Below are 13,317 nucleotides of genomic sequence, written 5' to 3' on the forward strand. Positions count from 1 at the left end.
AGTGTGGGAGCCCAGGCGAGGCACAACAGTGTGGGAGCCCAAGCGAGGCACAGCAGTGTGGGAGCCCAAGCGAGGTACAGCAGTGTGGGAGCCCAAGCGAGGCACAGCAGTGTGGGAGCCCAGGCGAGGCACGGCAGCCTGAGAGCCCAGGCGAATCACGGCAGTGTGAGAGCCCAGGCGAATCACGGCAGTGTGGGAGCCCAGGCGAGGACGGAAGCCTGAGAGCCCAGGCGAGACACGGCAGTGTGGGAGCCCAGGCGAGGCACAGCAGTGTGGGAGCCCAGGCGAGGCACAGCATTGTGGGAGCCCAGGTGAGGCACCGCGGAGTGGGAGCCCAGGCGAGGCACAGCAGTGTGGGAGCCCAGGCGAGGCACTGCAGTGTGGGAGCCCAGGCGAGTCACAGCAGTGTGGGAGCCCAGGCGAGGCACGGCAGTGTGGGAGCCCAGGCGAGGCACGGCAGCCTGAGAGCCCAGGCAAGTCACGGCAGTGTGGGAGCCCAGGCGAGGCACGGCAGTGAGGGAGCGTAGGCGAGGCACAGCAGTATGGGAGCCCAGGTGAGGCACGGCAGCCTAAGAGCCCAGGCGAGGCACAGCAGTGAGGCACGGCAGTGTGGGAGCCCAGGCATGTCACGGCAGTGTGAGAGCACAGGTGAGGCAGGCAGTGTGAGAGCCCAGGTGAGGCACGGCAGTGTGAGAGCCCAGGTGAGGCACGGCAGTGTGAGAGCCCAGGCGAGGCACGGCAGTGTGAGAGCCCAGGCGAGGCACGGCAGTGTGGGAGCACAGGTGAGGCAGGCAGTGTGAGGCCCAGGTGAGGCACAACAGTGTGGGAGCCCAGGCGAGGCACGGCAGTGTGGGAGCCCAGGCGAGGCACGGCAGTGTGGGAGCCCAGGCGAGGCGCGGCAGTGTGGGAGCCCCGGCAAGTCACGGCAGTGTGGGAGCACAGGTGAGGCAGGCAATGTGAGAGCCCAGGTGAGGCACAACAGTGTGGGAGCCCAGGCGAGGCACGGCAGTGTGGGAGCCCAGGCGAGGCACGGCAGTGTGGGAGCCCAGGCGAGGCACGGCAGTGTGGGAGCCCAGGCGAGGCACGGCAGTGTGGGAGCCCAGGCGAGGCACGGCAGTGTGGGAGCCCAGGCGAGGCACGGCAGTGTGGGAGCCCAGGCGAGGCACGGCAGTGTGGGAGCCCAGGCGAGGCACGGCAGTGTGGGAGCCCAGGCGAGGCACGGCAGTGTGGGAGCACAGGCGAGGCACAGCAGTGTGGGAGCCCAGGCGATGCACGGCAGTGTGGGAGCCCAGGCGATGCACGGCAGTGTGGGAGCCCAGGCGAGGCACGGCAGCCAGGCGAGGCACGGCACTGTGGGAGCTCAGGCGAGGCACGGCAGTGTGGGAGCCCAGGCGAGGCACGGCAGTGTGGGAGCCCAGGCGAGGCACGGCAGTGTGGGAGCACAGGCGAGGCAGAGCAGTGTGGGAGCCCAGGCGATGCACGGCAGTGTGGGAGCCCAGGCGAGGCACGGCAGCCTGAGAGCCCAGGCGAGTCACGGCAGTGTGGGAGCCCATGCGAGGCACGGCAGTGTGGGAGCCCAGGCGAGGCACAACAGTGTGGGAGCCCAGGCGAGGCACAGCAGTGTGGGAGCCCAGGCGAGGCACAGCAGTGTGGGAGCCCAGGCGAGGCACAGCAGTGTGGGAGCCCAGGCGAGGCACAGCAGTGTGGGAGCCCAGGCGAGGCACAACAGTGTGGGAGCCCAGGCGAGGCACAACAGTGTGGGAGCCCAGGCGAGGCACAGCAGTGTGGGAGCCCAGGCGAGGCACAGCAGTGTGGGAGCCCAGGCGAGGCACGGCAGTGTGGGAGCCCAGGCGAGGCACAGCAGTGTGGGAGCCCAGGCGAGGCACGGCAATATGGGAACTCAGGCGAGGTACGGCAGTGTGGGAGCCCAGGCGAGGCGAGGCACGGCAGTGTGGGAGCACAGGTGAGGCAGGCAGTGTGAGAGCCCAGGTGAGGCACAACAGTGTGGGAGCCCAGGCGAGGCACGGCAGTATGGGAGCCCAGGCGAGGCACGGCAGTGTGGGAGCCCAGGCGAAGCACGGTAGTGTGGGAGCCCAGGCGAGGCACGGCAGTGTGGGAGCCCAGGCGAGGCACGGCAGTGTGGGAGCCCAGGCGAGGCACGGCAGTGTGGGAGCACAGGCGAGGCACAGCAGTGTGGGAGCCCAGGCGATGCACGGCAGTGTGGGAGTCTAGGCGAGGCACGGCAGCCAGGCGAGGCACGGCAGTGTGGGAGCCCAGGCGAGGCACGGCAGTGTGGGAGCCCAGGCGAGGCACGGCAGTGTGGGAGCCCAGGCGAGGCACGGCAGTGTGTGAGCACAGGCGAGGCACAGCAGTGTGGGAGCCCAGGCGATGCACGGCAGTGTGGGAGCCCAGGCGAGGCACGGCAGCCTGAGAGCCCAGGCGAGTCACGGCAGTGTGGGAGCCCAGGCGAGGCACGGCAGTGTGAGAGCACAGGCAAGTCAAGGCAGTGTGAGAGCCCAGGCAAGGCAGGGCAGTGTGAGAGCCCAGGTGAGGCACAACAGTGTGAGAGCCCAGGTGAGGGACAACAGTGTGGGAGCCCAGACGAGGCACGGCAGTATGGGAACACAGGCGAGGCACGGCAGTGTGGGAGCCCAGGCGAGGTACGGCAGTGTGGGAGCCCAGGCGAGGCACGGCAGTGTGGGAGCCCAGGCGAGGCACGGCAGTGTGGGAGCCCAGGCGAGGCACGGCAGTGTGGGAGCCCAGGCGAGGCACGGCAGTGTGGGAGCCCAGGCGAGGCACGGCAGCGTGGGAGCCCAGGCGAGTCACGGTAGTGTGGGAGCCCAGGCGAGGCACAGCAGTGTGGGAGCCCAGGCGAGGCACAGCAGTGTGGGAGCCCAGGCGAGGCACGGCAGTGTGGGAGCCCAGGCAAGTCATGGCAGTGTGAGAGCACAGGTGAGGCAGGCAGTGTGAGAGCCCAGGTGAGGCACAACAGTGTGGGAGCCCAGGCGAGGCACGGCAATATGGGAACTCAGGCGAGGCACGGCAGTGTGGGAGCCCAGGCGAGGCGAGGCACGGCAGTGTGGGAGCCCAGGCGAGGTACGGCAGTGTGGGAGCCCAGGCAAGTCACGGCAGTGTGAGAGCACAGATGAGGCAGGCAGTGTGAGAGCCCAGGTGAGGCACAGCGGTGTGGGAGCCCAGGCGAGGCACGGCAGTATGGGAACTCAGGCGAGGCACGGCAGTGTGGGAGCCCAGGCGAGGCACGGCAGTGTGGGAGCCCAGGCGAGGTACGGCAGTGTGGGAGCCCAGGCGAGGCACGGCAGTGTGGGAGCCCAGGCGAGGCACGGCAGTATGGGAGCCCAGGCGAGGCATGGCAGTGTGGGAGCCCAGGCGAGGCACGGCAGTGTGGGAGCCCAGGCGAGGCACGGCAGTGTGGGAGCCCAGGCGAGGTACGGCAGTGTGGGAGCCCAGGCGAGGTACGGCAGTGTGGGAGCCCAGGCGAGTCACAGTAGTGTGGGAGCCCAGGCGAGGCACGACAGTGTGGGAGCCCAGGCGAGGCACAGCAGTGGGGGAGCCCAGGCGAGGCATGGCAGCCTGAGAGCCCAGGCGAGTCACGGCAGTGTAGGAGCCCAGTCGAGGAACAGCAGTGTGGGAGCCCCGGCAAGTCACGGCAGTGTGGGAGCACAGGTGAGGCCCGGCAGTGTGGGAGCCCAGGCGAGGCACAGCAGTGTGGGAGCCCAGGCGAGTCACGGCAGTGTGGGAGCCCATGCGAGGCACAGCAGTGTGGGAGCCCAGGCGAGGCACAACAGTGTGGGAGCCCAAGCGAGGCACAGCAGTGTGGGAGCCCAAGCGAGGTACAGCAGTGTGGGAGCCCAAGCGAGGCACAGCAGTGTGGGAGCCCAGGCGAGGCACGGCAGCCTGAGAGCCCAGGCGAATCACGGCAGTGTGAGAGCCCAGGCGAATCACGGCAGTGTGGGAGCCCAGGCGAGGACGGAAGCCTGAGAGCCCAGGCGAGACACGGCAGTGTGGGAGCCCAGGCGAGGCACAGCAGTGTGGGAGCCCAGGCGAGGCACAGCATTGTGGGAGCCCAGGTGAGGCACAGCGGAGTGGGAGCCCAGGCGAGGCACAGCAGTGTGGGAGCCCAGGCGAGGCACTGCAGTGTGGGAGCCCAGGCGAGTCACAGCAGTGTGGGAGCCCAGGCGAGGCACGGCAGTGTGGGAGCCCAGGCGAGGCACGGCAGCCTGAGAGCCCAGGCAAGTCACGGCAGTGTGGGAGCCCAGGCGAGGCACGGCAGTGAGGGAGCGTAGGCGAGGCACAGCAGTATGGGAGCCCAGGTGAGGCACGGCAGCCTAAGAGCCCAGGCGAGGCACAGCAGTGAGGCACGGCAGTGTGGGAGCCCAGGCATGTCACGGCAGTGTGAGAGCACAGGTGAGGCAGGCAGTGTGAGAGCCCAGGTGAGGCACAACAGTGTGAGAGCCCAGGTGAGGCACAGCAGTGTGGGAGCCCAGGCGAGGCAAGGCAGCCTAAGAGCCCAGGCGAGGCACAGCAGCCTAAGAGCCCAGGCGAGGCACGGCAGCCTAAGAGCCCAGGCGAGGCACGGCAGTGTGGGAGCTCAGGTGAGGCAAGGCAGCGTGGGAGCCTAGGCGAGGTACGGCAGTGTGGGAGCCTAGGCGAGGCACAGAAGTGTGGGAGCCCAGGCGAGGCACAGCAGAGTGGGAGCCCAGGATCGTCTCCTGTGAAGACTGTGGCCCTGTACCCACCTAACCTGTCGGGGGATGTGCCTTCTACAGGCAGCACAGACACCAAGAGATGTGAGAGGGGGTGTCAAGATCACTCTCATGTACTGTGCCCATAAAGTGAGAGGGCACAGCTGCCCTGTCTGAGATCTCTCCCCTCAGCCCCCCGCCCGAGCCTCCTCACCTGAGATGGAGCCCAGCAGGACGCTGCTCTTGATGTGATGATAGACGTACTCATAGCTCTGCGGCTTCAGAGGCGACCCCGTGGACAGGATGGTGTGCATCGTCTGGAGGTTATGGGTTTCACCTGAAGAAAAAGAGGACACATGAGGTGAAGTAACTAAACCTAAGCATGGGAGGCCATTAAAGAAACCATAGAGTGTTAGTAGAGAATGTACCCATGGGTTGTGCGGGCTGTGAATGTAACCATGGGGTGTGCGGGTTGTGAATGAACCCATGGGGAGTGCGGGCTGTGAATGAACCCATGGGGTGTGCGGGCAGTGAATGAATGAACCCATGGGGTGTGTGAGCTGTGAATGAACCCATGGGGTGTGCGGGCTCTGAATGAACCCATGGGGTGTGTGAGTTGTGAATGAACCCCTGGGGTGTGCGGGCTGTGAATGAACCCATGGGGTGTGCGGTCTGTGAATGAACCCATGGGGTGTGCGGTCTGTGAATGAACCCATGGGGTGTGCGGTCTGTGAATGAACCCATGGGGTGTGCAGTCTGTGAATGAACCCATGGGGTGTGCGGGCTCTGAATGAACCCATGGGGTGTGCGGGCTCTGAATGAATGAACCCATGGGGTGTGCGGGCTGTGAATGAACCCATGGGGTGTGCGGGCTGTGAATGAATGAACCCATGGGGTGTGCGGGATGTGAATGAATGAACCCATGGGGTGTGTGGGCTGTGAATGAACCCATGGGGTGTGCGGGCTGTGAATGAATGAACCCCTGGGGTGTGCGAGTTGTGAATGAACCCATGGGGTGTGCGGGCTGTGAATGAACCCCTGGGGTGTGCGGGCTGTGAATGAACCCATGGGGTGTGCGGGCTGTGAATGAACCCATGGGGTGTGTGGGCTGTGAATGAACCCATGGGGTGTGCGGGCTCTGAATGAACCCATGGGGTGTGTGGGCTGTGAATTAACCCATGGGGTGTGCGGGCAGTGAATGAATGAACCCATGGGGTGTGCGGGCTCTGAATGAACCCATGGGGTGTGCGGGATGTGAATGAATGAACCCATGGGGTGTGTGGGCTGTGAATGAACCCATGGGGTGTGCGGGCTCTGAATGAATGAACCCATGGGGTGTGTGGGCTCTGAATGAATGAACCCATGGGGTGTGCGGGCTCTGAATGAACCCATGGGGTGTGTGGGCTGTGAAGGAACCCATGGGGTGTGCGGGCTGTGAATGAACCCATGGGGTGTGTGGGCTGTGAATGAATGAACCCATGGGGTGTGCGGGCTGTAAGTGAACCCATGGGGTGTGCGGGCTGTGAATGAATGAACCCATGGGGTGTGCGGGCTGTGAGTGAACCCATGGGGTGTGTGGGCTGTGAATGAATGAACCCATGGGGTGTGCGGGCTGTGAGTGAACCCATGGGGTGTGCGGGCTGTGAATGAATGAACCCATGGGGAGTGCGGGCTGTGAGTGAACCCATGGGGTGTGCGGGCTGTGAATGAATGAACCCATGGGGTGTGCGGGCTGTGAATGAATGAACCAATGGGGTGTGTGGGCTGTGAATGAATGAACCCATGGGGTGTGCGGGCTGTGAGTGAACCCATGGGGTGTGCGGGCTGTGAATGAATGAACCCATGGGGTGTGCGGGCTGTGAGTGAACCCATGGGGTGTGCGGGCTGTGAATGAATGAACCCATGGGGTGTGTGGGCTGTGAATGAATGAACCCATGGGGTGTGCGGGCTGTGAGTGAACCCATGGGGTGTGCGGGCTGTGAATGAATGAACCCATGGGGTGTGCTGGCTCTGAATGAACCCCTGGGGTGTGCGGGCTGTGAATGAACCCATGGGGTGTGCGGGCTGTGAATGAACCCATGGGGTGTGCGGGCTTTGAATGAACCCATGGGGTGTGCGGGCTCTGAATGAATGAACCCATGGGGTGTGTGGGCTGTGAATGAACCCATGGGGTGTGCGGGCTCTGAATGAATGAACCCCCTGGGTGTGCGGGCTGTGAATTACCCCATGGGGTGTGTGAGCTTTGAATGAACCAATGGGGTGTGCGGGCTGTGAATGAACCCCTGGGGTGTGCGGGCTGTGAATGAACTCATGGGGTGTGCGGGCTGTGAATGAACCCATGGGGTGTGCGGGCTGTGAATGAACCCATGGGGTGTGCGGGCTGTGAATGAACCCATGGGGTGTGCGGGCTCTGAATGAACCCATGGGGTTTGCGGGCTCTGAATGAATGAACCCATGGGGTGTGCGGGTTGTGAATGAACCCATGGGGTGTGCGGGCTGTGAATGAACCCATGGGGTGTGCGGGCTGTGAATGAATGAACCCATGGGGTGTGCGGGCACTGAATGAATGAACCCATGGGGTGTGCGGGCTCTGAATGAATGAACCCATGGGGTGTGCAGGCTGTGAATGAACCCATGGGGTGTGCGGGCTGTGAATGAACCCATGGGGTGTGCGGGCTGTGAATGAACCCATGGGGTGTGCGGGCTCTGAATTAATGAACCCATGGGGTGTGCGGGTTGTGAAGGAACCCATGGGTTGTGCGGGCTGTGAATGAACCCATGGGGTGTGCGGGTTGTGAATGAACCCATGGGGTGTGCGGGCTGTGAATGAACCCATGGGGTGTGCGGGCTCTGAATAAACCCATGGGGTTTGCGGGCTCTGAATGAATGAACCCATGGGGTGTGCTGGCTCTGAATGAATGAGCACATGGGGTGTGTGGGCCGTGAATGAACCCATGGGGTGTGCGGGCTGTGAATGAATGAACCCATGGGGTGTGCGGGTTGTGAATGAACCCATGGGGTGTGCGGGCTGTGAATGAACCCATGGGGTGTGCGGGCTGTGAATGAACCCATGGGGTGTGCGGGCTGTGAATGAATGAACCCATGGGGTGTGTGGGCTGTGAATGAATGAACCCATGGGGTGTGTGGGCAGTGAATGAATGAACCCATGGGGTGTGTGGGCAGTGAATGAATGAACCCATGGGGTGTGTGGGCAGTGAATGAATGAACACATGGGGTGTGTGGGCAGTTAATGAACCCCTGGGGTGTGTGGGCAGTGAATGCTCCCTCCGCACCCAGAGCAGGCACACACAAAGCAGACGCACACAAAGCAGGCGCACACACAGAGCAGGCGCACACACAGAGCAGGCGCACACACAGAGCAGGTGCACACAGAGCAGGGGCACACACAGAGCAGGCGCACACACAGAGCAGGCGCACACACAGAGCAGGCGCACACACAGAGCAGGTGCACACACAGAGCAGGTGCACACAGAGCAGGCGCACACACAGAGCAGGTGCACACAGAGCAGGCGCACACACAGAGCAGGCGCACACACAGAGCAGGCGCACACACAGAGCAGGCGCACACAGAGCCTTACGTGGTTTGAGGTTCTTCTCCTCCAGCACTGCTAACCACTTGGCCCCAGTTCCCAGGATAGTAATTCTGTAAAACAGAATAGAGGGAGCAGTTCATTGGACAGGGGTCGAGTGAGACACGGTACAGCGCCAACACCCCCCTCCCAGAGGGGCTTCACTGAATGAATATCAGACCCTCAGTGCTCAGCTGCTCCTGGGGCTTCAGGGGGAGAGGTCCCCAAAGGAGTACAGAGATAACACCGCCCTGTAAGAGGCACATCACTGAATATCAGAACCTGAGTGCGGGGAACATCCTTTACAACGCGGATGTTACATCGCAGTTCCCTTACGACGCAACTTTTACAACGCAAGTTGTAACAACGAATTGCGCTGGGGGGCGCTCCAGGATAGTAAATAGTTTAATTTACTATCCAACTACTTCCCTACGATCCACGGGGGCAGGAGTTGGAATAGTAAATTAAACTATTCACTATCCAGCCCCAAACAACGCAAGTCGTGGTAACGACTTGCGTTGTAAAACATGCGTCGTAAAGTACTGCGATGTAAAACATCGCGTTGTAACTACGTACATCCCCTGAGTGCTCCTGGGGCGGCAGGGAGAGAGGTCCCCCTCTCTCCCTGCCTACAAAGCTAACACCCTGAAGGTGCTTATCCAGAAAGGTGCATGTCTAACAAGACGGGAAGAACAAGTTACTTACCTTCGGTAACGCTTTTTCTGGTAGATACAATATCTGCCTGTGGATTCCTCGCCTTGTGAATATCCCCTAGCGTCAGCAACATTCGGAAATTCTTTTTGTAGCTTCGCGCCGACGTGGACTTGGACGTCATAGAGACAAGGCATCGCACGCGACTCCGCTGACGTCACCGACGCCTACAATAGGCCCACGCCGGCGTGATGACATCAGTTCCGCCCTTTTTTCCGTGCCTTCGAGGCACATGGACGGACCAATGACAGTAGACATGATATACACAGTATACGCAGTACAAATATCAAGGTAACACACACAGTGTGAAGCAAATGTTGAACGGGGAAAAGACCGAGATCTTGGTGTTTGGTTCTAACAGTAACATCTGGTCTCCTGAATGGTGGCCGCCATCGTTGGGGTCATGTCCCACTCCTGCGGGATCAGCGCGGAACCTGGGGGTGTTGATCGAGCCGGCACTTTCCATGACCTTGCAGGTTAACAGAAGTGTCACCACCTGCTAGGGCATTATTAAAATACTCCGCAAAATAAAACACTATCTGTCCCCTCAGGCACGGAAGCAGGTGGTGGTGGCATGTTGGACAGGCCACATGAAGGGCTCGCTCCCTCCCCGCAGGACAGGGCCCGGGCCACCGTCAGCACCATTGCCCGGCCCAGCCGCCATCTTGGACACGGCACCACGCGGCCGTGCGGCCTCAGCCCGACCCCAACCCTGGGCCTGGCCAGGCCCCGACATCCCGGCACCACCCTCCACCCAGGAGGTGAACGGCCCACTTGGCAGGTCAATGGGAGTACGAAGTGTCGATGGCTCTCCCCCGCCAGGTGCCGAGCACCCCCAGCCTCCTCGGGCGCTGGCTCCACCCCCCTGCTGGGTGTCTGGACTCCCTCATCCCAGACCTCCCGACCTCCAAGAGCGAGGGTCCGGACATCAAAGGGCGCCAGACCTATAACTGAGGCAGCCCCAGGACAGGAAGGCAGTTGTATCCTGGAGTCGAGAGACACCGCGACGAACTCATCCTTGACGGACTGTTGGCGCTGCCACAGCCCTGCCTTGTGAACTATTGTCCTGCCTGCTGGCGCTGCCGCGGCCCTCTGCAACCTTCATCCTCGTGGGACCTGCTGGCGCTGCCGCGGCCCTCTGCAACCTTCATCCTCGTGGGACCTGCTGGCGCTGCCGCGGCCCTCTGCAACCTGCATTCTCGTGGGACCTGCTGGCGCTGCCGCGGCCCGTTGTAACCTTCATCCTCGTGGGACCTGCTGGCGCTGCCGCGGCCCGTTGCAACCTGCATTCTCGTGGGACCTGCTGGCGCTGCCGCGGCCCGTTGTAACCTTCATCCTCGTTGGGACCTGCTGGCGCTGCCGCGGCCCGTGCCACCTACGACCTCTTCGGGACCTGCCGGCGCTGCCGCGGTCTGACCCATCCGAACACCGAGCTCGAGGATTGTGAGCTATCACCGTTACACACCCGTACCCGTGGGTACCAAGACTGTCCCGCTACCCCCTTCCCTTACTAGAGACTAGAATTGAGAGGATCATCGTGTCCTGATCGCCCTGTATCGTACCACTCTACTACCCGAAGTGCCTATAAAAGGTGTTACCATAAGCTTTGTGTGGTGTCCATCTGTGGGGGGTAAGTTACCTGTCTGTGCGATCACTGTGCTCGGCCGACCCTCCAGGTCCCCGTCTAACATTGGTGGCTAGCGGTGGGATCCGAACCAACGCGTACCGTACAGACAGTAACTCACCCTACGACTAAAACCACAATGACGACCAAAGAAAGCGGATCGGCGGAGAAGTTCCAGATGGAAAAGCTGGAAGAATACAACCACCGAGAGCTCAAACAATTTTGCATGGACTTAGGCATTGCTACCACCGGGCTAAGCACAAAAGAAGACTTCAAAAACGCCCTAGAGGCCTGGACAGAGACAAATACCGCAACCCCCCGGGACCCCGCAGCCCCGGAAGTCAACACCACCCGGACGGAGGAACGGAGAACAGGCCCCTCCCATGAAGAGATCCAAGAGCGGGAAAAAAATAGATTACACGAGTTAGACTTGGCACGACTCAGATTAGACGGAGAATTGAAACTGGCGGAACAAAAAATAAACTTAGAACACTTACGGCTCAGAGAAGAGCGAGAGGAAAAACAGAGACAGAGAGACCTCGAAGAAAAAAGACTGGCATACGAGCACGAGTGCAAACTAGCGGAGATAGAAATGCGCAAACTGAACAAAAACCTAGGGGTGCCCGAGCAACCGCACTCCCCGGGTCCTACCGAGCAGAAGGTCCACATCCCCAAGGATGTGGTCCGAGAATATCACCGGAACGACGACATACAGCAGTGGTTCAAGGCCTATGAGATTGCCATGACCGCCCACCGGGTCGCTCGAAGTGACTGGGGAGCCGGTCTATGGGGGAGATTCGTCAACGAGGGTCGTGATGCCCTGCTGCAGCTTCCGGACCATCAAATGACGTCCTATGACCACATGAAGGCCGCCCTCCTCAGTCGATATGGACTTACACCCGAAATGTACCGCCAGAGGTTCCGCAACTGCACAGGATCCCAGGTACGACGTGGTTGGAATACGTGAACTATTTCAGCCGAGCCTTCGAGGGGTGGATCAAGGGTAACAACGTAACCACTTACGAACAGCTCTTCAATCTCATTGTGTGGGAGCACCTCTCCAACAACTGCTTTGTCGAGCTCAGGCAGCACCTCCTCGACAGTAAATTGACTGAACCCCGGCAGCTCGTCACCGAGGCTGACCGGTGGGAGAGCACCCGAGTGGCCCGGAGTGGGCCGAACGAGCAGAACAGAACCAACCAAGGTCACCATCGTCCCCGAGGAGGATGAGGAGGCCCGGGCCGGGGCAGAGACGCCGCCCCTGCCGCACCCACTAACGCCACCCCGGCCCCAGCAGGCCGGGGAAACCCCCCGATGCGCCCGGGGTTCCGAGCTAACGTGACGTGTCATCGATGCCAGCGAGTCGGCCACTATGCCAGTGACCCGACCTGCCCGAAGAACCAGGCCCCCGGGCCCCGCCAGATGGCGGCCGCCGCCCTGGGAGAAGAACAAGTCTCCGAAGACACGGAGACCTATGAGTCGGAGCAGTTCGAGTGGGAACCCGCCGCCATGACCCTGGCATGCCTAGGAGGAAGAGACATGGTCCCGCGGACTCCCCTGCCCGCCAACACTCGGAAGTACAGCCAATGGGTGAGCATCAATGGGCGCAAGGCCGAGGCCCTGCGTGACACCGGGGCCAGTGTGACGGCCGTCCGCTGTCACCTGGTGACCCCGGAACAAATCCTACCAAACGTACTTTGCCCCGTCCGATCGGCAGATAACTCGGAGAGCCTGTGTCGGATGGCCTGCGTCCCCTTCGAATGGGGAGGAGTGTCCGGCATGCTGAAAGTAACTGTCCGTGACGATGCCCCCGTAGACTGCCTCCTGGGGAACGATCTCGAGAGCTCCCCGTGGGCCGCTGTGGAAAGAAGAGAGCATCTGGGGATGTTGGGTCTCCCGGACTGGGCGTGCGTAACCACCCGGTCCATGGCCACCCGCACCATCCCTAGACCAGAAGAACCAGAATGGGCAGCACCTCCGCCCTCGATCACTCCAGAAGAAGACTTCCTCCAGACCGACCACCCGGACCCCACCCCAGAGGGGTCCACACAGCCCCCCGAGCTTCCTGACCTGGCTCAGTGGCGTCAAGAAGGGGGGCCCACCCAGGAACAATTCCGGCAGGAGCAAAAGACCTGCCCCTCCCTCGAGGGATTGCGACAGCAAGCGCTCGCCCAGAGCCAAGGAGACACCACCGGGGCCCACTGGGTTTATTGGGACAATGATCTCTTGTACAGCGAACAGAAAATCGCAGAACTGGGGGCCGGGCGAGTGCTGGTGGTGCCCCTCCACTTCAGAGACTTCCTGTTGAACCTAGCCCATGATGTCCCCCTGGCCGGGCACCTGGGCCAAGACAAGACCTACCACCGCCTGGTGACTCACTTTTTTTGGCCCAAGATGAGAAATGACGTATCCAACCATTGCCGGTCCTGCCCGACCTGCCAGGCCAGTGGGAAGAGCGGCCGCAACCTCAAGGCACCCCTACAACCATTCCCCGTGGTGACCACCCCGTTCGAAAGGGTGGGAATAGACATTGTGGGGCCCCTGGACCCCCGAACAGCACAGGGACATCGCTTCATCCTGGTCCTGGTGGATCACGCTACCCGCTATCCTGAGGCGGTCCCCCTTCGTACGATAACAGCCCCAGTAGTGGGTCGAGCCTTGATGGGGATCTTCTCTCGAGTGGGCTTCC

The 13,317-nt window shown here is 62.0% G+C and overlaps 1 protein-coding gene across 1 annotated transcript in view; it reads right to left on the reverse strand.

Moving 5' to 3' along the window:
• The window catches only part of AACS (acetoacetyl-CoA synthetase), a 153,003-nt gene that overhangs the window by 37,951 nt on the left and 101,735 nt on the right, over nt 1-13,317 (reverse strand). The window contains exons 7-8 of the mRNA XM_078668027.1: nt 8,303-8,367; nt 4,918-5,040 (exon numbers count right to left, since the gene is read on the reverse strand). Of these exons, the coding sequence (XP_078524153.1) occupies nt 4,918-5,040; nt 8,303-8,367 (188 nt within the window). The remainder of the gene's footprint in view (nt 1-4,917; nt 5,041-8,302; nt 8,368-13,317) is intronic.

The sequence above is a fragment of the Lissotriton helveticus genome, chromosome 11 (assembly GCF_964261635.1).
Source record: "Lissotriton helveticus chromosome 11, aLisHel1.1, whole genome shotgun sequence".
Taxonomy (NCBI): domain Eukaryota; kingdom Metazoa; phylum Chordata; class Amphibia; order Caudata; family Salamandridae; genus Lissotriton; species Lissotriton helveticus.